Source organism: Conger conger, chromosome 1, assembly GCF_963514075.1.
Source record: "Conger conger chromosome 1, fConCon1.1, whole genome shotgun sequence".
NCBI lineage: Eukaryota > Metazoa > Chordata > Actinopteri > Anguilliformes > Congridae > Conger > Conger conger.
This window is the reverse complement of record NC_083760.1, coordinates 19,739,854-19,763,761: the sequence shown is the minus strand read 5'-3', so window position 1 is coordinate 19,763,761 and position 23,908 is coordinate 19,739,854. Positions and strand designations below refer to the sequence as shown.

The window sequence follows — 23,908 nt, the reverse complement described above, 5'->3', positions numbered from 1 at the left end:
CATCATTGCGTTTCGCAGCGCGTGCAGCTGTTGCCACGGTTATGACGGAAGCACTGCAAAAATGCTTGGAGCAGAAGCGCAAACCCAAGCAGAGCCTCTTCATTCAGAAACGGCCTTTTTCCTCTTGTGCCCTTCCGCTGTGTTGAATTAATATTCAGTGGTTCAGAGCTGGGCAGAGTGATTAAGGATGGCGTGAACTAAAGCCCTCCGCCTGTCTGAAGTGAGGCTGTCTTGTCAAAGTATTTACTGACATGAATCACTCCCCTCCCCCACCCCAAATCTCAGTTGGTTACCTCCCTGTAGGCGCGAAAGGACACATCGCAGTTAGTATTGCGTGCTATGCTGATGATGAGCCGCATCTCTCTTACAGTTAAATGAATGGCTCTTGTCCCGCCAGGGCTGGTTTATTGTCCTAAAGTGGAGTTAGGCTTATAGCAGGGGAATTCCATTGTGTTTATACAAGGTAGAATTCCTCACATACCTGCTGGCTTTGCAGGGCTTTGTTTCTGCGCCTGGGCAGCACAGCCTCAGCTCCAGAGGGCTGCTCTCCCGCACACTTTCCAGCCTCCTTTTAAAGTGCCATCGCTCTCGGGGGTCGACCTGGTTAAATTTGAAGACGTTGAATAGCGGAATCAAACGGGCGAAAGCAGAAAAACCCGCGGCTCTCCGGAGCCGACGCGGCCCCGGCTTTACCAGTTGCCTCACGCTTTTCAGCCTGCATAAAGGAGCTTAAAATCGGGAGGAAACGGTCTAATAGAGGACTAGAAAAGTGAGCCCTGACAGATGTGAGTGCAGGCGGTGGGCCGGCAGGCAGGGCCGGGGCGGGCCGCACGCTGCAGTGTGGCTCAGTAGTTTCCCCTGGCCGCCTTGCGGACACAACAGAGCGCTGTGCTGTATCGGGGTCATCCCAGTTCAGCTATGCAGACAGACGCAGTCGGTAACGGTTCTGGGCAGAGGATAACTGGGAAAGCGCGCTCTCCGGATTTATGGCGTGCGGCGGGGCAGCGATCTTATTTTGAACGCAGAAGGAATTGGGAGGGTTTCTTGCAGTGACATCACTCGTACTCGGTGAACTTGGAGGAGTTCAGAAGGTCTTTTTGTTTTAGCCACATGCCGTTCGGAAACATGGCTAATCTCACAGTAATGAGTTCTAGATGAACAGAGATTTGTACGTTTTTGCCTCAGCATCTGAATGCGTGATGGAGGGACAAAAGCACTGTTCTTGGACATTTTAACTCTTTACTTTTCACGACTCAAACTTCAGATAATTTCACATGGCGGTCACACCAGTGTGGTTATAAGAACCTTTCTGAGGTGCTTTTTTCAATGTATAAGCTCTCTGACAGTGAAGAAATGTCAGTGCTGTCATGTAGTGTGGTGCAGTATGCAGTATGCACATTATCTTCCAGACAATGAGGTGCATTAAAGCTCAAAATTAATAGCAGTTTCCTTTGGAAGTATTATTGATTCTTGTATAAACACAGGTTTTTTTCCCCCCAGAGGTGCCCCTCAAAAGTGTCCTCCATTTTTTACTCTTAAGATAAAATGTTTTTTGGAATAAACATGTTTTTATTTTATATTCTGACCATGCACCAAATATCCTCTGAAGAAAAAAACAAATCTACTGAAATGTCTGTGTTAAAAACTGTCTTTAGGCCTTGCTATTGCATTACCAACGCTACTTTTAAATGCCCATTCTGATCGAAAAGTGATCATATTATGAGTTGTCTCATCCCCAGAAAATATAATATTGTTTCTCAGTGTCAAAGCCAATCAATTCCATGATTCCAGTTCCCTTGATTCCATGTTGACACAAGGTGGCTTTCTGGAACAATCCATTGTTAATTAGTGTAAATCAGTTGTTTTCTCCACCCAAAGCAGCTTATATCCCCCCCTATGGAGAAAAACTGTTTTATTATCACTCTTCTGTAGAGAAAACCTGTGTATCTTTAAATAGAAAATGGTTTTCAGACCTTTACCTTCTGGAGGACGTGGAGGAAAGCACTGCTACATTTATGTACATAAGAAGCCGCACTAATGTTTTGGTATAGCGCTCCTTTTATCCCATACCTATTGTGTTGACTGCTTGTTTAGCTTGGAACTGCTGTACTCTCAGCAGCACTGTATCATGGTTAAATAAACCAAAAAGGAAAGCGGAGGGAAAATGGGGATACTCAGCAAAACACAGAAAAAAAAATACTACTTCACAAAACAACAATTCCTCTAGGTATGCTTTATGTGCACTGCTTACATCCTGCTATTCAAATGTCTGTCTACAAAGTGTGATTTTGGCACCATTATGTGTATTCATGATGGATTGTGCCTTCTGGGCCAAAATGGCTCACTGACCAAAATATTTGTCCAAACCAAGCCATAACCAGTTTTGTGACTGTGTACTGAGGCAGCGACATGCTCGTATGTATGAAATGAACTCATTTTTAAGCTTGATAATGTGAGGGTAGTATTTCATGCTGGAATAATGTGTCGGCACGTAAATCCAGAGGGAAAAGCTGTTTGCTTTCTCATGCTCGAGTGCTGTGGGTAGTTGCCACCATGAACCTTTTTAAAGTCCCATTGAAATGTTCCATTTAATCCCAGGATTGCATAGAACCATTTTATTGAATTGAATCCAATAAAAAGTAATATGGTTCACTTAGGAGCCTTGTTCCTGCAATATTAATTGATCAGAGCAACTGCAGCGCTTTCTGTCTGCACAAGAGATCAAGAGGGATTTTGTTTTTGACTGCAGTTTAATATAATCTTCCGGAACCTTCTGACACATGTCAGTTTTTACATGCCTCCCACATCAAAGGACAGTTTCCCTGTAAGTCCTTTCCAAATACATTTCTGTGCCTTCCACACCACCCCTGCTTTCTCCACAATATTCCTGACATTATGCGACAACTCCACTGCTACAGCATTAAGGCATTCAATCTTTATGTATGTTTCATGCGATTGTCATGGCTACCGTAAGCCAAGGGCTACAGGCAACCCCCCCCCCAAAAGGGAGTACAAAAAGGCGAGACTGCTCTGATCGCATGGTAAGTAAAGGGCCCTGATGAAGAATTACAGGGAGATGGAACACGCAGAGACAAATTTTGTTATTCCATCGCTCATCTGCGGCTCTGGAAGTATGGGGGGGGGCAGCGGGGTCCCTGCAGTGTTGATCACTGCACACCTTCTACAGCGCACACCTGTTTGTGTGCCTGCCATTTTCACTCATCGCGCCGGATGCAGGAGATGATCGTGATGCTATTTACATCATTTACGGTATATTGCTCGGCAGATGCAGCACACTTGTTCGGGAAGAATTTTATAGCTGCCGTTTTATGCATATACATTTATATAGATGGATATTTACAGAAGCCAACTGCCAAGGAATCTTTCCCAAGGGAGGAATTGCAACACCTCAGCTGAGAATAAAAAACCTGTATCCTTCTGTTAAGTTACTCAAAACCGCCTGGCATTGCTTGGACTTCTAGTCTTCTTTATTTGCCTGAAATTATGGGGCAGGAGTTTTCTACCTGGGAGTACTGTCAAGACCTGTAATTCTGCACCCATTTTGCTTCCCAGACCCCAAGTATTAGTGGGGCAGCATATAGCCTAGTAGCTAAGATGCATGTCCAGGACCAGGAAGGTTGGTTGTTCAAGCCCCGGTGTAACTACAATAAGTCTAATCAACTAAGTTGCTTTCGATAAAACTGTAATGTAATGTAATGTAGTGCAAGGTAATGCAAGTACCTATGCAGTACACCATGCCTATAGAGGGGGAAAAGTTCTACATCAAGGCTATGCTGTTTTAGTATTTTCAGTAGTGGTAGTCAGCACAGGTTGATGTAAAAAATGAATACACGAGCGCGAAGGAGACACGCACAAGTAGAGCAAACAACCCTTCAAGAACGTGAGCTGGCATGCTGTCAGGGTCCAACAGCTGTGCTCGGCAAAATGTCACCCAGAGCAGCCATGTTTTGATTGGGGGGCATCCGCGAGCCATCCCCTGCGAAAAGGCCTCTTGACAAGATGGGTTTTAATGTGGCATCATTGTCACACCGCGCTGGCCCTGGTGCCCCAGTGCAGGCGAGTGATGCGGTGGTGGTGGTGGCATGCTGCCGCGCAGATACTGGGCAGGTGCGGCTGTCACAGGCACAGAAAACTTCACCTCTTCCTCAGAAAGACGGGCTGGTCGATAGACGTGCTCCACGTTTGATTCTGTGACCCAACATTTTACCAAAGTGCCTCCCACCAACACACAAGCACACACACACGCACGCACACACCTACACACCCTACAAGTGTGCTTCAAAATGCACATAAATATGCACCCACCCCACACAAACATGTGTACAAGCACGTATGCTTAAACTGTGCGCCAGAAAACGTACACAAACACACACACGCGCACGTACAAATGCATATACACCTTGAAACACACAGATGTACATACACACAAGCCACAACCTGATATCCTGCGCCATTTTCACATCAATCACATCTTTGCTCGAACTCCAGATAAGGGCTGAAACACTTTATGTCTCAACTTTTCTATTTTTGTAAATGCCAGAAACCCGTTGATTCCGATCAGATTAGTCATATGCGGAGCTGCAGAGGCGGAGGAGGGTTTATATTTCCTATTTCATAAAGCTATGGTTGTAGCCTAAAGTGGAAGAAGCGTGCTTCCTCTGGCCACACTCCTATGAGTGGCAGTTGCTGGCTTCTCTCAGCTGGGTGGTAATGTGGCTGGCCTGCTCCATACTGTAGTTACAGAGGAGTTGGTGGCGACAGGAACAGCTGAGTGAGTCACTCCCAGCCAGAGGCCACTCCCTTGTGGTGAGCATTCATGGCCTCCCTATTTGAACAAAGCATTCCTGCTGCAGACATCAGCCTTGCTATTGGCCCAGGTCTGTTTGTCAGGTCAGCACTGTAGTTAAACACAGATTATCAGGGCTGGGTTGATGCTGTTTGATGCTAGTGGGGAACTGTTTGTTCTTGTGCGTGCATGTGTGGCTGTCTGTTTATCGCTGTTTGTGTGTGCCAGTCAGTCAAAATGTGTGTTTGTGTGTATGTATGTGAGGTTGTATGACTGTGTGCATGCATATGAATATAGATATATATTTTTTTGCGAGTGTGTGTGTATGTGTGTATGTGTGTACGTGTGCATGTACATGTGTGTGCGCGCACATACCTGTATATGTGTACGTGTGTGTGTGTGTATGTATGTGAATTAGTACGAGTGTGTGTGTTAATGCATATGCATGTTTTTTTATGCAAGTGTGTGTATGTGCGTGTATATGTATATGTGTATGTGTGTGTGCGTGCACAAGTGCATATGCGCGTGTCTTCGGTGGCGGGGGTGTGTGAGGTTAATTACTGAGCTGTCTGGGTGGGAATGACGGCAGTATAACCATGCTGCAGCTGTATGGGGCTGATCTCCTGGGTGGAGCGCTGGACAGCAGGGGAAGCTGCCAGCATGCCCAGACTCGCTGGGACACCGCACACAGCTGCCCGACCCACCGCACATCTTCATTTCTACTGCGTCAGACTCCCGCATTTTTAACAAATGTACAAAGTCATTATCATACGTGTAAGTATAAATCACTGGATGTGCTTTGTCAAACAAAAACGGCGGAAGGAGAATTTCTCCAAGAATATTCTCTTTTATGGGTCAGTGCTCTGTGTTTATCATTTATACAAACACGTTATTTTTAGTCTTTTTTTTTGGGGGGGGGGGGTCCGGGGTAGGGGGGGGGGTAGTTTATCTATATGTGGCCGTTGCCAATGAGCCGTTGCCGCCTGCCTGCTGAGAGGTCGGGGGAAATGAGCACGAGGGCGATTCTGCGCCGCCACATTTCACGCAACAGCGGCAGAAAGCGGGGGCCTTGTTTAATTCCGTTTAAAGGCGGAATATGGCGGAGCGTTAAAGGGCCGAATCGGCCAGGCTTCCCACCGCAGTCAGGCAGCGGTCGCCAAGAGCTCAGCGGAGTGTGACCCGAATGTGCCGTCGCCCTCACTTTCAGCCCGGCCCGGTCTGTTTGAGACGCTCCGTCCCTGACGAGAGGTGACTCCGCACACAGGGCCGTCCCCTTCGTTAGGCTAACGAGGTCCTGAACAAGGGACTGTGTGTGGCGAGACCGGCCAGCTTGCCTACAGGCCCCACCGAGCTTTCAATGGAATAAAGGGGTGGGGGGTTTTCAGAGGGGAGGGGGTGGGGTTGGGCACCAAAAACAACCCAGCAAGTGAAAAAGGAAATGGATTCTTAATTTAAGCTACTCAGTTGCTTGGAAACCACAGCCTCTGTCTGGCCGCTACTGTACTGATATCTTTTTAAGAAATCTGGTGATATGAATTGCGTTGCATGTGCTCCAGCTCTAGCATGTGCGCAGACCTGCGAGTTATTTCTCTATCGTACCGGAGGCCTGGGCCAGGCTGGTCTGCTGGTCGGGGCTGTTATTATTATTTATTTCACGTCACGGCAATGGAGTTTTGGGCTGCACGGCGCGACGGAGGGAGGGCATCGTATATTGCTTTGGCGTCGTAAAGCCCCGCCCGTTTGCTGGTCTGCCGGGGGTTTAACGGCGTGTTATTTCACCAAAGCGAGATTCCACACTCCCTTCCCCCCCGCCACCCCCGTGTTCTCAAAGAACGTGCCGGAAAAGTGCTGAGTGTGAGTGAAATCTTCCTCTCCGTTTCTTCTCCCTCCTGTCTTTTAAAACCTGAAGGAACTTGGCGTGGACTTTCTAACTTTGTTCTTCAAAGCAACACGACGGCCTGGGCAGCCTGTAGCCTAGTGCCTAAGGCACATGACTAGGACCCCGGAAGGTTGGTGGTTCAAGGTGTAGCCACAATAAGATCCACACAGCTGTTGGGCCCTTGAGCATGGTCCTTAACCCTGCATTGTTCTGGGGGGGGGGGGGATTGTCCCCTGCTTAGTCTAATCAACTGTAAGTCGCTTTGGATAAAAGTGTCGGCTAAATAATAAATAATTGTTATTATTATGATGTACGCCGTCCGCTAACCAGGAGGTTTCGTCCAGACACCAGCTCCGGAGCCATGGGGGGGTCGTGGGGCGTGCGGTTATAGTGGTCGCCGCCCCACGTCCCCCCGGTCCCACCTGAAGGCGGAGAGCCCCAGAGCCAGGGCTCCCCGCGCGCGGCCGTCCTGTCTGCCGTCTGGCCGGAGACGGGGGCCCGGTGCTGTGGGTAATGGGACGCGGGCTCCTGCTAAATGTGCTGTGGGAAAGTAAATTGCATGGGCGCAGCTGTCGGAAGCGGGGGATGGATGGCGGGGAAGCAGGAGGGCAGGAACAGCCACCTCTGTCACTTGTCTGCGCGCGCGGCGGGACCGCTGTGTGCTTACTTTGCTGTGCAGAAGCAGCCCGCTCGGCAAACTCTCTCCGCCTGCCTCCCTCTCTCTCTCTCTCTCTCTCTCTGTCTCTCTCTCTCTGTGTCTCTCTCTGTCTCCGTCTCTCTCCCTCTCTCTGTGTCTCTCTCTGTGTCTCCGTCTCTCTCTCTCTCCCTCCCTCTCACTTTCTTACTTTCTCTTTCCCTCTCTCTCCCTCTCGCTCTCTCTCTCTGTCTCTCTCTCTCTCTCTGTGTCTCTCTCTGTCTCCGTCTCTCTCCCTCTCTCTGTGTCTCTCTCTGTGTCTCCGTCTCTCTCTCTCTGTCTCCCTCCCTCTCACTTTCTTACTTTCTCTTTCCCTCTCTCTCCCTCTCGCTCTCTCTCTCGCTCTCTCTCTCTGTCTCCCTCCCTCTCTCTCTCACTTTCTTACTTTCTCTTTCCCTCTCTCTCCCTCTCTCTCTTAATCTCCCTCTTATGCTCCCTCTCCTACTCTCCCTCTCACTGTCTTTCTCTCTCACTTTCTTTCTCTGTTACACTGTCTCCCTTTCTCACTCTCACTCTTTCACTCTCACTGTCTCTATCTCACTCACTCCTCTCTCTCTCACTCTCTGTCTCCATCTCTCTCCTCCCCTTTCCCTCTGTTGCTCCCTCACTCTCTCTCACTGTCTCCCTTTTTCTCACTCACTTTCTCCATCTGTCTCTCCTTTACTCTCTGTCTCTATCTCTCTCCCTTCTCCCTCTATCTCTCCCTCACTCTCTCTCTCTCTCACCCCTGCCGCTCGCCCCCGCGGCCCCCGCCCCCCCCCCCCCCCCCCAGCCCCTCCCACCCCATGCCAAACTAATGACTCACCCCCGTCGGAAGCGGCAACCGAGTGGCGTGGCGCTACCCGTCTCCGACATCAATCTTCCGGGCCGCTTTTCCTGGCACCTGTAAAAAAGAAGAAAAAAAGAAAAGAATAAAAAAATGGAGGCGCGAAAGCACTCAGCTGTTCTCTCAGATGGAGTCTGGCTGTGCAGGCAGATTGCTGAAGATCCCCACTTCTGTCAGATCCACATTAGTCTCTGCGCTGCTGATGTTTCCAATCAATTCTGGGGGAAAGTTTTCCTTTTATTTTTTTTACGAGGCAAAAAAAAACTTTACATTTCTTCCTCCATTTCTCTTTACGTTCAACCGCCATTGATTGCGGCATCACAAAAGGGTTCCCTGATTTCACCTGCTAAAGGAAGTACATTTATTCCTGTGAAGTAGATTTTCTGAATGAGGGCATTGTTCTCCTGTGCTTTGATTCGTCTCCTTTTGCGGCGATTACGTCCGGGTTTGCATAGTTTTATCTTTCGTTTTTGTGCGCCGTTGTAATAAGCGACCGCCCATGTCGACCTGGCCTCCGCTCGCTGGCGAGAGCGGGTCCGATAAGCAAAAGGTCTGCTTCTTCTTAATTTGCGTATTTGTTTGTTTGTTTGTCCTGTGCATTAACCCAGTTAACTAATCCATGGCCTGCTTGTTTACCGAGGGGAGGGGGGGGACAAAAAGGCTGAAACACAAAAAAAAAAAAAAAAAAAGAGGGAGAACTTCCCACAGTGTCTCTATGGTAATCAGCAGGTGTCACTCGCGATGGAGAAGAAGCGAGGGCTTTCTTACGAGCGTGAGAACGAGGGGCTGACTCCGGCCCCCCTCCTCCCCCCCCCTCCTTTTTTTTTTTTTTTTTTCTCTCTCCCTGTCGCGGTAGCGGCAGAGGCTGTGGCGTCGAGGGCCACCGTGGAATGAAAAAAAAAAAGAAACACGCAGCGCTCCAGACGAGGCCGGGGCGACGCGACCTGTTGATAGCACTGCCAAAGTCTCCCCAGCGGAGCTCCCTTCCAGCTGCAGGAGAAAGAAAGGGGCCAACAAAAGAGGAGAGAGGGGACCGCAGGAGGAAAAAAAAAAAAAAAAAAGAAAAGAAAGAAAGAGACAAAACTCCTGGGCGGTTTGGGCCGGCCTGTGAATATGCCCGTTGTGAGACCGGGCTGCCTTATATGGGCATGGGGAGAGGGTAGGCCTCAGCCGCAGCCTGTTTGGCAGTGAGGGTCTGTCGGCGGTGACCTCTCCATTGGGGAGCCCCCTCTCCGGCAGGCTGCGGCGGCTCATTGAGATGCAGGGCACAGGGCGGCCGGGCGCAGCTGCAGGCTACAGGCAGGACCCCGGCAGAAAGGGCCGGGAGGGATGGAGGGGGCGGCCCAGGAAAAAACCAACAAAAGACACGGCCCCCTGTTTTTCAGTTTTAATTCCCTAATCCTCACCCCCACGTCTTCCTCTGTTCCACCCCCCCCACCCCCTCCCACCACACACACACATACACATACACACGTGCGCACACACACACACAAACACACACACACACAAACTTTCTCACACACACATACGCGCGCACGTAAACTTTCACACAGATACACACAAACATTCACACTGTCACACGCAGTCTCTCTCCCACACACACATACGCACAGACACACACAGTGTCACCAACTCCCCCCCCCCCCCCCCCCCCCCCTCCACCCCCGCTTCCTCCATCTCATCCCCAGCCACAAACGGCCAAGAACAAAACGAAACAGCAGCCCCCCTCAGGAAGTCCAGCTGCTGGGTGCGGGGCCTGAAAAGTGCTCATGGCTTCTTTGTTCATATGTGTGTGTGTGTGTGCCAGGTCCCAAGGGTTGGTCTTTCTTTAGGAGTGTGAAAGTTGCATGATGTGTTTATTAAAAAGCTAAGCAGGACATTTTACTCCACACATTCCTTTCTTGAGGACATAGAGACACAAGCTACAGGCGGAAAGAAACAAAACCTCAGACAGACAGCTGACCTTGTGTGTGCTCTCATACATATTTCTCATTATTATGTTAAGAAACATGGATTTGTTAGTCTGGTGGATAGTTAATGTATTCCTGGGTGATGGGGCCCACATGGGTAGGAGTGGGGTGCCTGAGCACTTTGTAGAGAAAACCAATCCGGTCATGCTGGTGACCTGCTACCATGAGGATGTACAAAGATCCTCTGAATTACTAGTCAAGGGTAGAGGCTTGCCTTGCAGGTCAGGACTTTTACATGAGGCTCTGCCGGTCTCAAGAAGTTAAGACCTTGCCTGGGATGTTTCTGTAAACATCTGACCTGTGAGCATTTGGGTCACATTACATGATGGTGCCGAAGAAAGGGGGCAGTGCGCCGCTAACTGCACTTTCCAGGCTAAAGGTTAGCCTCCTAACTGCCAAGTTTGAGCAGAACAATTGTAACTAAGTTATGTGGACAGGCTCAGTGTAAAAACGTGATTTTGCCACATGGGAGACATGAAACACGGTCATATGAGTCCTGATGGAAACTGCTGGAAGCTGAAGCAGTTCAGGAACGACGGTGCAACTCAGACTTCCTCTTTGCTGTAATTGAATTTGATGGTTTTATGAGCAGATTTAGCGAATTTAGCTTGAGGATTGAAAATGCGAATCCAGTCCCTGTCATATATCGTAGTTCAATTTAAATGAATTACACTCGTACTGAGTAATGTAGCTGTTGAGAAAATAAAATGTTTTTTTTGCATTTTAGATTTACATTTTAGTCATTTGGTTGACGTGCTTATCCAGAGCGACCTATGATTCGTACAAATGAAGAAAAGGCCTAGATTCATAAATTAGCAATATTCCAAGTAGTGATCAATGAGCAGTTCAATGGTCGGGTCATAACAGCCCAGCAATAGATAATGCTTTGTCTCTACAATTAAAGGCAGGTAGAGAGAGGGAGGTTACAGGGTAGATAAGAGAAGATATAGAAGAGGAGAATGGGAATGAGTGTGGGGAATGCATTTTATACCCCACTGATAAAAACTGCAACAGAATTTCAATTGCCAAGGATAGCCATCTGAACTCTATATCCATTTGTCTTGTATAATATCATATGTTATACAGTTTAAGTGGAATGGCTGTGTTTCAAAGTAAAAGTGAAATTAGAATGCCCGGGAAAGAAAAACATTTCAAGTATCTTGTCCTTTGTGCGAATCGGACTTTTCCAAAAGTGAAATACTGGATGAAATAATTTAAACCGTATTTTTGCTGCTTTCCTCCCATCTACAGTTCAAATATGGACAGGATGATATAAAGATAAGTTGTGGAAATGATGTGGGAGACTCAATTAAAGAGGCAATTTGCTCAGAATAATCAAATTTGCATTTAGTGCACATAGATCTCCGACACAGCTGTGGGTTTTCTAAATGATCGTCTGTACTGTACGGTTAGCAGGGAGCACAGGGTGGCGGCAGTGGGGGAAAGATTTACTACCCCCATGTTCTTAAATTGTTTCATTCTGTTTCCCATTGCCTTCAAGTGCAGATGGAGATCAAACACAAACTGCCGCAGCCGTGTAAAGAGGCAGCACGGAGAGCGAAACGCGTCTTAGCGAGGCTTAACCCTATCCCTCCCGTTCGAGGCAGGTGAAGGCGGCCATTTTGTTTCAAAGGGCCGGCAGAAAGCGGAGAGTGGAGCGCAGGCCGCGTGAGCTGTGGCCTCTCCGTGTTGTCGGTGTGTGTGTACAGGTGTTGCCGCGCGGCAGGTGCGTGGGTAGCTCCGCGGGCGTCTCTGGGGCGGGTGGGGGGGGGGCGGGGGGTCGCGGTGCGGGGTGTGGCCCGGCCTCGCCGTGTCTGTCCGCGCTCAGGCCGCGTAGCAGTTGGCAAATAAAGATGAATTCCCTTTTGTTTGGCAGAGCCTCGCTGTTCATTATTTTCCACTTTGCCCAGTGTGCATCCCCAGCCTCAGCAGCTGTTTGTCATGTAAAGACACTCTATCAGTCCCCGACAGCTCCTCTTCTGGGCCCCCTCACTACACCGTAGGAGGGCAGGGCAGCAGATTTCACTCTCTTTTCTCTCTCTGTATCACTCCCTCTTGCCATCCCTCTTTCATTCTCTCCCTCACTCAGTCTTTCTGTCTATCCCTTCCTCTTTTTCCTCATCCCAGTTTTCTTACTCTTCCCTTTCTCTTCCCTGATTTTTTCCTATTCTTTCTCCCCCATCCTCCAGCCTACAGACTACCAGGAGGCAAATCTCTTTCTTTCTTTCTTTCTTTCTCACCCACCCATTGCCATTTTCTCTCCCTCCCTCTCTCACCTCATTCTCTCCCTCCTCTCGCACGCATGCTGACCAGGTCTCTTCATGCTCTTCATGTAGGTGCGGTTTGTCCTCGAACTCTTCCTTCATCTGTAGGCGTACTAAAACGTGTGCCCAGGGAGTCGGTTCCTCTCCTGCCTCACTCAAAGAGTTCCTTCAAAGACTTTCCCTCCTCTGCCTGTGTCTGTAGTGCTGGAAAAGTTTACTTCTCAGTGGTTATGCTAAGCGGGAATAAACGTAAGCCCAGACATGTTGCCGGGTTCAGGGAGAGACCAAATGGAAATGGCGGTGGCTTTGAAAGGAACTGGTGTGTGTGATTCAGATAACTGAAAAACCAGCGTGAAAAGTACGTTCTTGGTTTTGATGTCATCTCCTGTTTGGTTGCTGTAACTTTGGCACTTCCAGTTTTGAAAAGTCGGGCTTCATATGCTCAGAGTAGCCACTGTATTTCTGTCACAGCTGAAAACGACCTTGTGCCAGATGTGCTGTAACCGCAGTATCTTCCATAGCACCACCAGGCCCGTTTAGCGAAAGAGCCAGGCTGCGTCACTGAATACCTATTTTAAACGAATAGGTCGGACGGTACGTAGGGGAAGATGCTGTTAGTTTGTAAACGTGCTCTACGTGTGCGCTCGTTCGTAGTCGTCAGTCAGCGGTCTTGCAGGGGTGACGAAACCAGCCCGAAAAAGCCCGGGGAAATGCCTGGTCGTGCTGCTCACCCTGACATCTGAGCTTTGAGTTCTGCCCCCCTCCCCCCCATCCCCTCCCCCCAAAATCAGGACATTGTCATTCTGCAGTGCCCCCCTGCGTTTCGAGACCACCCACGGCCTGGCTCTCACCCTACACAGCGCTGCGGACAAGTCACATGACCCAGGCTCCACCTCCAGAGGTGGAAAAGTACAGCTGTGAAGGGGTGCATGTGGAAAATAGGCAAACCAGTTTGTCTTGTGCAAAAGGGTCAACATAAAGAAAGTAGAACTGATGAGTACTAAAAGCGGAAGGGCGGTAAAAAAGGAGAAGGTGAGGGTTTTTAGTTTTTTTACAGAAAGCGCTCAGACAAGGGAGGGAAGAGAGAGAGCGATTAATAGATGGGGGTCATTTTGCTGGTCACAAGGCTGTGGTGCCAGGCAGTGTGTGGAAGTTAAGATGCACATGCCAAGGCTTTCTTGTCCAGTGAGGTCTAGTGAGAGCCTCTTATCGCTTTCCAGGCAGAAGCTTGGCACTTTCCCTCCCAAGCCCCCATTGTGCTGTAAGAGTGGCCCGTTAGACGTGATGCCCAAGTTTGACCCCGTCTCCGTAGTCTGGGTCCTGGCCCAGCTTATGGTTTCTCTTCTGATCTGAGGCCCTTTTTAATCCGATCCATGAATGTTTTTCGTACACCAGCGTGAGTTATGACAAACAGACCCCTGCGGACAATTAGATCTCACGTCCCCAGAAACTCTGTAGCCCGTCTGGAAAATATCTTGGAGCTGGAACCAAGGCGGAGAGAGTGGACCTGTGGTGCCACATTCTTTTGTGGTGAGCGTCCTCGTTGCAGCAATGTGGCACCATTCCAGCATCTCTCAATTCGTCCTGTTTACTAGGCCTTCCGCATTTTCTCTGATATCTAAGATTTTAGACATGTTCAGTATTTTCACGAAAATCAGCTTAAGTATAAACATCTTATATAATTGCTTATGATAATAAGCATCTTCCAGTATTATCTGGCCTTTTAGCAGATGCTGTAATCCTATGTGATTTGCATACTTTCCATTTAGTACATTTGAACAGCTGATATTTACTGAGGCAGTCCTGTTCATTGCCCTACCTGGGAAAAAAGACCTGCAACCTCTTGACAGCTGACCCGGTTCTGCACTGCTGACAACACAAAAGCCAGCTTACGCTTTCATTCTTGCCTCCCGACTTTAAGTGTCAGGAGACCGAACCCTTTCTAAAAGCGTAGTGGGGGAAATTTATAAGGTAATGGCTGGGAAGCGAGGGTGTGCTAAACATGCTGACGTGCTGCGGGGCGTCTGGAGCCAGCCTGAATGTCAGCCGGGTCTGCGGTGGAGAGGGGCTTGGCCGGCTGTCTCCTGGGGCAGGCTGCGATCGCCCAGCACGTGCGTCACAGGGGCTGGCAGCCGGTCGCTGGACCTCCCCGCGCGAGACCCCCGGGAGCCTCTCCGCTGACCGCTGTGCCCCCCCGCCCACACATCTGTCCCTGCCTGTCACCGCCGCTGCGCCCCTGCGCCTCTTCCCCCGGCCCCCCGACCCTCCCCGCGTAGCGTTAGCTAACCGTCTCTGCTAGCGCACAGCTGACGCCGCAGCCTCTGGTTTCTTCCTCGGCAGACGCACGGTCCCATGCCATTTTAATGACTGAGTTTGCAGCCGCTTGGCTAAATAAAAATATTTGGGGCCGTGTATGTCATTCAGTGGGGTGTTTTTTGAAGAGCAAGGCCTTGTTCCGGAAAGTTCTGAAGCTTTTGTCCTCCCTCCGCATTGCGCACATACTGTCCCAGGTCTACCTTGGCAAGTGGACGCGGACACGGGGGGGGCAGAGGGTCAGCCAAGTCATTTACCGCAGCCAAGTGAGGATCTGGTCGCCATGGGAACACTGGGGCACCCCCACCCCCACCCCACCTCCCATCAGTGATCGCCCCCATATGCCAGAGCAATTAATTCCAACTAACGATGCGGCTCTGTTGCGAAGAGCTCACCTCGCCGCTGACGTACGGAGAGAGACCCGCCGTGACCATGTCATGGAACCAAGACACATGACCGTTCTGATGTTCGCGCGACATGGAGGCTGAGAACAAGGGGCTCCCTGGATGGGAGTTGCGTTAATTAGTCAAAGGACAGGCCTTTGAAACACTGCGATCGTCCAGACGGGTGGCCTCTAATTGGAGTTGCACAACCACACTGAACAAGCGCATTATGAAAGTTCACAGCACGGTACTCGCGCATCGGGGGAGCGTTTCCCAACACGGAACGCACGCACCGTTTCGAAACCGAACCGCGGCTGCTGGAAGCCGCTTCTGAACCCTGCCGAAGTTTAACTAATTTCTAAATGAACTATGTGTATTTAAAACACTTACTCTGCACAATAGAGATGAGAAATCTCTCCCCGTGTCATGATGAAAAATGGCAACAGCAGTAATAACATATTGGACATCTGCTCTGAATGGAAATGTAAAGCGTACAGTGCTTTGGGGCAGATGTTTCCTCTCCTGCGCGATTCGCGCTGCCTCCTCCGCCAGTTGCAGTAAATCAGGTGTTTACAATTTGCCCGCATCCCATTTTAATGATTTAATCCCATAATGGTGAGTGACGCAGAGCTCTAAAGCCCCCCACCACGCCCCCCCATTCCTCCATCCTCTGTTGGGGCTCATCTCTGCTCCTCAAACTATCCCGGTTTTCAGGTTTTCACAGGGCCCCATTGACACCCCTATGTTCCATTATTATACTATGAAAGACCAAGGGTGAGAGCGGTCTCTAATACACACAAGCTGGCCATAACCTTGCCCCCCCCCCCCCCCCCCTGTATACTGGTTCCTCCCTGCAGCTCTGAAGGTTGAGAGCTGGGCGGTGTTGCAGAGAGAAAAGAACATGGCTAACTTGTCAAGGCCTGGGGACAAAGGGGAATCAATACAACGCGGACGAGAGCTCAGATTTTGAGCGCTGAGTTCATTCTTGTAAATTGGCGAGACGTCACTCTTTTCAGGTTTGGGTTTCCGGGGCTGTGCGCTCGGTGATATAAGAGGCGACGGCGTCCAGAAAGACACCCTCCCAAAACTGCTCGGGGAAGGGAGAGGAACAGAAGCCTGGATTGACGGATGCCGCATCCCCAGCCTGCTCCGTCACAGGAAATGGGGCAATTAAGGACAGCTTGTACAGGCACTGCATGGGGTTAATACCCAGCTCCAGTAATTAAAAATAAATTACACTTTTCTTGTATAAATATTCAGGTCTACTTCAGCATGAGACCCTTTCTCCTTTATGGTGCGTAAGCTGTTTCTGGGATTCTGGAACATCTGGCGGTGCGTTTGGTGACACGTCTATAGCAGAAATTGAGTTCTGTTGCCTCTTATAAATTCATTGGTGGGTGTCTTCTGACAGAAGGATCGATGCACTTGGAGTGTGTCCCTTTTGGTGCTCAGTGGGGGAGGCAGCGGAGGGAGGCGGGCGTGCCGGCTTTGTGACAGACTCCCGCGTGCTTCCCCGGCCTCTTCAGCGGAAACGGGTTGCACAAATCCATAGCTTAAATGGGACGGTGACTTTGATCAGACAAATTAACCAATCTGAGAAAAGACAGGAACGTTGCTGGAATTAGGAACCGGTAGCAGGCAGGTTATTGCTGGGTTATTTGGTTTGTGCCCGTTGATTGGCACTCTCCAGACCTCTGTTCGAATGCACTGAACCCTTTTCCTGTCTCCTCTGCAGGAGAGTACATCAAGACCTGGAGGCCGAGGTATTTCTTGCTGAAGAGCGACGGAACATTCATCGGGTATAAGGAGCGACCACAGGATGTAGACCAGCTGGAAACGCCATTAAATAACTTCTCAGTAGCACGTAAGTTTGTCATTAACCGCCTCCTGCCCTGTTGAAGTCCCATGACACATGACCTGGAAATGTTTATTTATTCAGTGAAATGACCCACATCTCAAGTTGAAATTGGATTAAAATGTTCTCTGGTGGGGCTATCATCCGGTAACCTGAAAACAGGCCTTGGCAGGTGTAGCCAGAACTGTTCCTGTACCTTTGGGCCGTTAGAGGTGTAACAGCACCACAGAGTGGAAATCCTCGCACTGAAAGTTGGGTCTTCTGTGTTCTGCAGATGATTGAACAGAGTAATTAGACAGCATATTGTTCGTTAAACAAAACATTTCCACTTGACACCCTTGAGTTATAGTGGTTATTAACTGCCTGATTTCAATTATTTATCTTGCGGCTCTCTAGCCTGCTCCATCAGCAATCGTTTTCAGAGTTTTCACCGTAGGGTTCTGCGTCCCTTTTGCATGGCCCAAGCTTTTTCACCTGGGACTGTGTTTTAGAGAAGTATTAATGAGAGTCACTGCAGCACAGTGGTGAAATGCTCCCTCTCTTTTCTTTTAGGGCATTGTAATTAGCGCCGTGAACGTTTAAACGGTTAACCGAAACTCAGTTGTACACGTTTACCAAAAATTGATAACCAATAACCAATAATTTTTTACTCAAGCTGAAGCATTAAATAAATGCGCTTTCACCACCAGTGACAAAACGCACAAATTGGTTGGACAATTGAAATAAAGATTCTGGGCTGCGTAATTACTATTAAATTCAACAATTAATTTTTTCTAACTTACTTAGCCTAATAGTGCAATCACTATCCTTGTCTTGTGTTCTATATATCTAATATTGGGCAGAGCTAGCTTACCTACATTTTCCAGAACCGTGTAGTTTAACGATTTCTAAAATCAAGTAGAATTGTTGGCATAAAAGAAAAATCCTTAGACCAGTAGCCTATTGTATCCATCATATATTGAAAGCAAAAATTCATTAAACACATTAATCCTGTCACTCTAGATTGCCCTGCACCGTGTAAAATCAAATGCATTAGCAGAGTTTAGTGTTTACATAAAAATATAAGCCAAATTATATAGAAACCTTTGGCATAAAAGATCCATCAGGTTCCCTGCCTGAAATAGACCAAATTTATTGGGTCGCCACCACCATGCAGTCTTATCATGTTACTGTATATCACGCAAATATTGGACATTAACATGACGCAGGAATTTTGAGTGCGCAGCCCTGTCTGTAACAAAGTTCTCAATAGTAGCAGATTGGGCAGATTTCATGCCAGTAAAGTCTGTCAGGCAGAATCCATATGGAAGAGGGATGAAAACACAAAGAATTATTATTTTAACCGATGCATTGAACAAAATGACGTGCAATCGACCAGCATGCCTGGACTTTAACTACAGACTGCTGGATATCTGTGAGCATGGGTGTCAATGTAAATATAAATCCTTAATTTGGCAATTAGGCTAGTGTCTGAGCTACAATGTTGACATTTAAATGAATCTATTTTAAGATGGCTAAAATAAAGTTTGAAAATGCAATAAAATTTTAGCAGTCATAAGCAGTATTGGTTAACCATTTAAAAAATGGGATGGTAACCGTTTACATAAACAGATGACTTGTCACATCCCTAATTGTAATACTTACCTGCACGTTATAATAACGCAAGTTGGTGCTCATGTTCAAGTTCAAAGCATGTTAGAATATATTATTTTACCTGAGACTTGGACACCAAATCATTTTACACCTCACCACTAATTGTCTTCATTATTTTCTGCTAAGATTTTAGCATAACTGTATTTTAGCAACATAAAATTTCATTGTGGGATTTTATATGGTCTAAAAGCAATGGTCCATGACATGGCAAATGTGTCTTGCAACTGTGTTATTTGCCTGCTCTATCTATTCACTGACCTGTAGAATTCTGCCACAATATTGCTATTACTGATCAGTTTTTACTTGTCTAATTACCTCTGATTAATTTACTTGTAAATTATTGTTCTGTAATCAGTGAAAAATGACAAATATTTCTATATTGACTACATACGGAAATTACGCCCAGTAACAGTGAATAAATACAGCAAAATGTACTTTTCCTCATATATTTCAGTTGATAATTTACCTCTTTTAATACATTTACAGGTATTTGTTTTACTCTAAGTGGTGCATGCTATTAAATATTAATTAACACAAATATTACAAAAAAGAACTGTTAAAGCATATAATATTAGGCCTGTAATATTAACTGCTCATGCTATAGCTTCATATGTGAAAACAGAATCTGCTACCTGTGTAACAAAAGATGTAAGGATTAGCCATGTGTGGGGAGTGTGATTGTGATTTAGAAATTAGTATGGCTGTAATATTTCTTTCTTGTACATACAGTAGACTATTTGTCCTTGGAGTGGCTTGGAGTGATGTGCTTTTGCTATGGTTCAGAGCCGTTGAGCAGTTTATCACCTAAAGAGTAATAAAATGGTATGGGTGATGTGTGAAATGTAATAACCAAAATGTGCCTGGTTGAATCCAACACGGTTCTCCTCAAGAATCCTATCTGCGGTATAATGTTCCCCTGGTGTCTAATAGGAAAAGTGCGCCAGAGCCCCGCCCCGTTTCCCCCCAGCTGCCATTACCCCCGCTGATCCCTCCGCATCCGTGCCTCGCCCCGGAATGGCTGCTGACAGTCCCAGTAGTGTCACCTGCTCTGGCAATAAAGACAAATGGCTGTAACTGCGGTCCCCTCTCTGCCCCTCCCCTCTCTCTGGATGTGGTCAGAGTGCCAGCTGATGAAGACAGAGCGGCCCAAGCCCAACACATTCATCATCCGCTGCCTGCAGTGGACCACTGTCATCGAGCGCACCTTCCACGTAGAGACCCCTGAGGAGAGGTGAGCGAGCGCCTGCAGGCGCTGTCGCCGCACACACACACACACACACACACACACACATGTGCACACGCACATGTGCACACGCACACACACACACATGTGCGCGAGTGTGTCCGTGTACGCACGCAACACACACACACACGCCTGCGCGGGCACAGACTCGTGCGAGAACAGATGCGGTTTCAGAAGCCCCCACGGATTCACGCACAGCCACTGACAGACACAGACTTATCCAAGAGGCCTACAGTGCACACTATGCGCCTCCTCGCGTCACTGGCGGGCGTGAATTTTCCAGACCTTTGATGAGCTCAGCCAACTGTCACGAAAAGAGCCTGCCAACCGACTCCATGAGACTCCGATTCTGAGGCCTGCTTTCCCCTGCTCTCTTTCTCTCCGTCGTTAGGGAAGAATGGACGAAAGCCATCCAAACGGTGGCGGACAGCCTCCAGAAGCAGGAGGAGGAGATGATGGACTCCTCGCCCGACCCCATGGACATGGAGGTGTACCTGACCAAACCCAGGCTCAAAGTGGTGCGTCACGCCCCGTCCCTCCACGCCTAGTCTTGGCTGGCGCCGCCAAACGCTGAGGTCTTTCCCACCCCGGCCCCTTTCAGCTTAGCACCAGATTACATTTCCTTTCTGCCTCAGCGCCTCGCCAAGGGTGTGCAGTTGTGTCTCTAATCGTGACACAAAGGTCCCATGGGATCTCCTCCTCACGCACGTTTTCAACATTCCTCCCAGCTCCAGGGGTCAGAGGTGAAACATGGGATCACCACATATAGTCTTCTAACAGTTATAGAAGTGAAAAGTGCAGAGTCCTCCCCTCAAAGATCTGCCCAAGCACCTCAAATATGTTGCCGTGGTCACACGACTGAAAGCTTTCTCAACACCATTCTGAATCTGCTGAAGTAAGTTTATGTTGCGCAGTGAGAGAATGTGTTTAGAGCAGTTCCAATCTCTTGTAATGCTTTCCTTTTTTCCCCCTAGACTATGCACGATTTTGAATACCTGAAACTCCTCGGAAAAGGCACTTTTGGCAAAGTCATCCTTGTGAAGGAGAAGGCCACAGGTCGATACTATGCCATGAAAATTTTGAAAAAGGAAGTAATCGTAGCTAAAGTGAGTAGCCGGTGGCCTTGCATGCGTGAGTAAAGGAGCGGGGGATTTTTAAATGCCGCTCATTGTCGATGTTGTACAAACCCTCTTTGTGATCTTTCAGGATGAAGTAGCGCACACACTCACGGAAAATCGAGTGCTACAGAATTCCAAGCACCCTTTCTTGACGGTGAGAGACTCCTCCATACACCTAACCCAAACACTCCACCGCCGCCACAAAGCCGCTGAATAGGTGGCCCTCCAAGTTTCGTGAGCGAGTGTCCTTCAAACGAGGCGCTGGGTTTGCATTTGGGGAACTCGAGTGATGCTAAATAACCCAGCTAGAGAAGCCGGCTTCATTGAAAGCTCTGAAAAGCTTCTTGCCATCAGACGGCCTTTATCAAACCTTGTGAAGGCTCACAAAGCAAGCCCCCCAAAAACTGTCTGTCTAAAGTGGCTGGGCTAGCACATGCTGTCTCCATAGTGGTGAATAGGGTCCTACGGGCCATCAGCTGTCAGACAACAGTTGTGCTGGAAACTGAATTCCCATCAACAAAATATAATATAATGGTTCATTGCGTTAAATAGGCCCTATTTGAGAATATTGTTCACGCTCTGGTGGGCCTATGTCGCACACGGTACCTGCTGAAATGAGTTGAGGGAACATATTTCTGTCTTATTAAATTGTCAGTGGAGCACTTAAGCACTTTTTTGATATTGTTTATGTCACTATGTGAACGTTCCTGTTTCACTGCTGCAACAGAACAATAGTATATGTTCAGGCTAAATATAATTGGTGCATTGCTTGTATATTACTTATCTTTTGTAATGAAGCTCATTTGCAGTAAACATATTTATTTTTCATTTGTTGTGCATCCCCCCTGTAGGGATTGAAATACTCTTTCCAGACCCACGACCGGCTGTGTTTTGTCATGGAGTACGCAAACGGTGGAGAGGTGAGTTTCAAAAAGATGTTTGTCAAGGCCTTGTGGCAGGGATCATCAACTCTAGCCCTCAAATCCAAATCCAGCCCTGGTTTACTTTCTCCTGGGCAGTTAGTGCTGCTGTCTTCACACTGGACTCCCAGGTAAAGGGAGGGTGGAAAAGCTGTAGTTCTCATCCCTTGAGGATGGTGAGTTGCTGATCCCTGCCTTATAGAGTCAGCAGGTCATCCCGAGTGTTGTCCCTGCCTTATAGAGTCGGCAGGTCATCCTGAGTGTTGTCCCTGCCTTATAGAGTCAGCAGGTCATCCCGAGTGTTGTCTCTGCCTTATAGAGTCAGCAGGTCATCCCGAGTGTTGTCCCTGCCTTATAGAGTCAGCAGGTCATCCCGAGTGTTGTCTCTGCCTTATAGAGTCAGCAGGTCATCCTGAGTGTTGTCTCTGCCTTAAAGAGTCAGCAGGTCATCCCAAGTGTTGTCCCTGCCTTATAGAGTCAGCAGGTAATCCCGAGTGTTGTCTCTGCCTTTGTCTAACCCCGCTCCCTGCCTGCTCTGCAGCTCTTTTTCCATCTGTCGCGAGACCGCGTCTTCTCGGAGGAACGGGCTCGCTTCTACGGGGCTGAGATCGTCTCGGCGTTGGACTACCTGCACTCCGAGAGGAACGTGGTCTACAGGGACCTAAAGGTGGGAGACTGAAAAGCCATATCCTGGATATAAATAGCCATGCAGGACAAACCAGCCACTTATCGATTGGTCCCCATCAGATTTTGGTTTCACAGCAAGGCAGTGTTATGCTAGTGTTCATTTAGGCTAGTTTGCAAACAAGAATGATTATTTTTGTTGCCATGACTGATACTAGAAGATTTCTAATCACTATAAAGCAGTGTGACCGAATCGGTATGCACAACTTATCTGGATTCGAGCATTATGAAATATACAGTATGATAAACAGTTTTAATGCTTGGCCCAAACCAGAGGTGCGAGGGTTGGTCATGCAGTATTTTAATTAATGAAGTGTGTTTGATTTTCACCTTGGGCTCAAAAACAAAAGTAGGAAAAAGTCATTTTTACTGCAACAACTATGCTGCAGGCTCTCCCCGGTGCTGTAACCGCCTCGGCTGACAGTGAAGTTTATGGTACATTTTACGCAGGACAAAACTTTCGCAGCGTGTGGGGAGGATCGGGGTTGAGACGTCACACTGTGAAAAGATGTCCAGGCACAGAAAATAGCATTGCAAAATCGAGCGTACTGCTGAAATAAACAAGATGAAATGGGAACAGATATTGGGACACCAGGATATCTCTGGGTCATTAGGGGTGGGGGGGGGTAGAGGGGAGAATCTGTTGCCCCGTCTCCCCCAGCTGATGAAACTGTACCAGCCAGGTCAGCAGACCCCCCCCCCCCACTACCCCCACCCCTCCTCCTCTGGGTTTACGAGCCGGGCTCCAAGCCTGCTAAGGTTCTCCCGAAAATGCCAGGGTAGCAGGACGAGAGGATGTGCTGACTCAGTCCTGGAGCTGCTGGCCACGTGTGAGCTACAGCTGTCAGGTGACTTTTACCGAGAGGACGCTAGAATTGAAGGCCGGTCGCTGCAGGCTGTCCGTCTCTGCAGGCTGTCCGTCGATGCTGACTGCGTTTGGTATCGCCGTGTCTTCTGTCCCCCTAGCTGGAGAACCTCATGCTGGACAAGGATGGGCACATTAAAATCACCGACTTCGGCCTGTGCAAGGAGGGCATCAAAGACGGGGCCACCATGAAGACCTTCTGCGGAACCCCGGAGTATCTGGCCCCGGAGGTACAGTTCATGAATGTTAATCGGCGGTTAGGCCCCACACACCGCATTCCTTCCTGCCCCCCTCCCCCCACCTCCCCCAACACCACCACACTAAAGAGGTCCGGGTGCCACTTAAGAGTTCTGAGGAGGACTGCTCACTTATGAATATTCATCAGCAACATGGCTGTAACATATTTTGTGGTTCTTAGTGATTGGCTGCTACAA

At 48.5% G+C, this 23,908-nt stretch overlaps 1 protein-coding gene across 2 annotated transcripts in view; it reads left to right on the top strand.

The window, feature by feature from the left end:
- Positions 1-23,908, top strand: part of akt1 (v-akt murine thymoma viral oncogene homolog 1) — a 45,137-nt gene that overhangs the window by 11,576 nt on the left and 9,653 nt on the right. For both annotated transcript variants that reach the window (XM_061236693.1, XM_061236702.1), the window contains exons 3-10: positions 16,872-17,000; positions 19,764-19,875; positions 20,279-20,405; positions 20,862-20,993; positions 21,094-21,159; positions 21,857-21,925; positions 22,467-22,592; positions 23,576-23,704. In XM_061236693.1, coding sequence (XP_061092677.1) covers positions 16,872-17,000; positions 19,764-19,875; positions 20,279-20,405; positions 20,862-20,993; positions 21,094-21,159; positions 21,857-21,925; positions 22,467-22,592; positions 23,576-23,704 — 890 coding nt within the window. The remainder of the gene's footprint in view (positions 1-16,871; positions 17,001-19,763; positions 19,876-20,278; positions 20,406-20,861; positions 20,994-21,093; positions 21,160-21,856; positions 21,926-22,466; positions 22,593-23,575; positions 23,705-23,908) is intronic.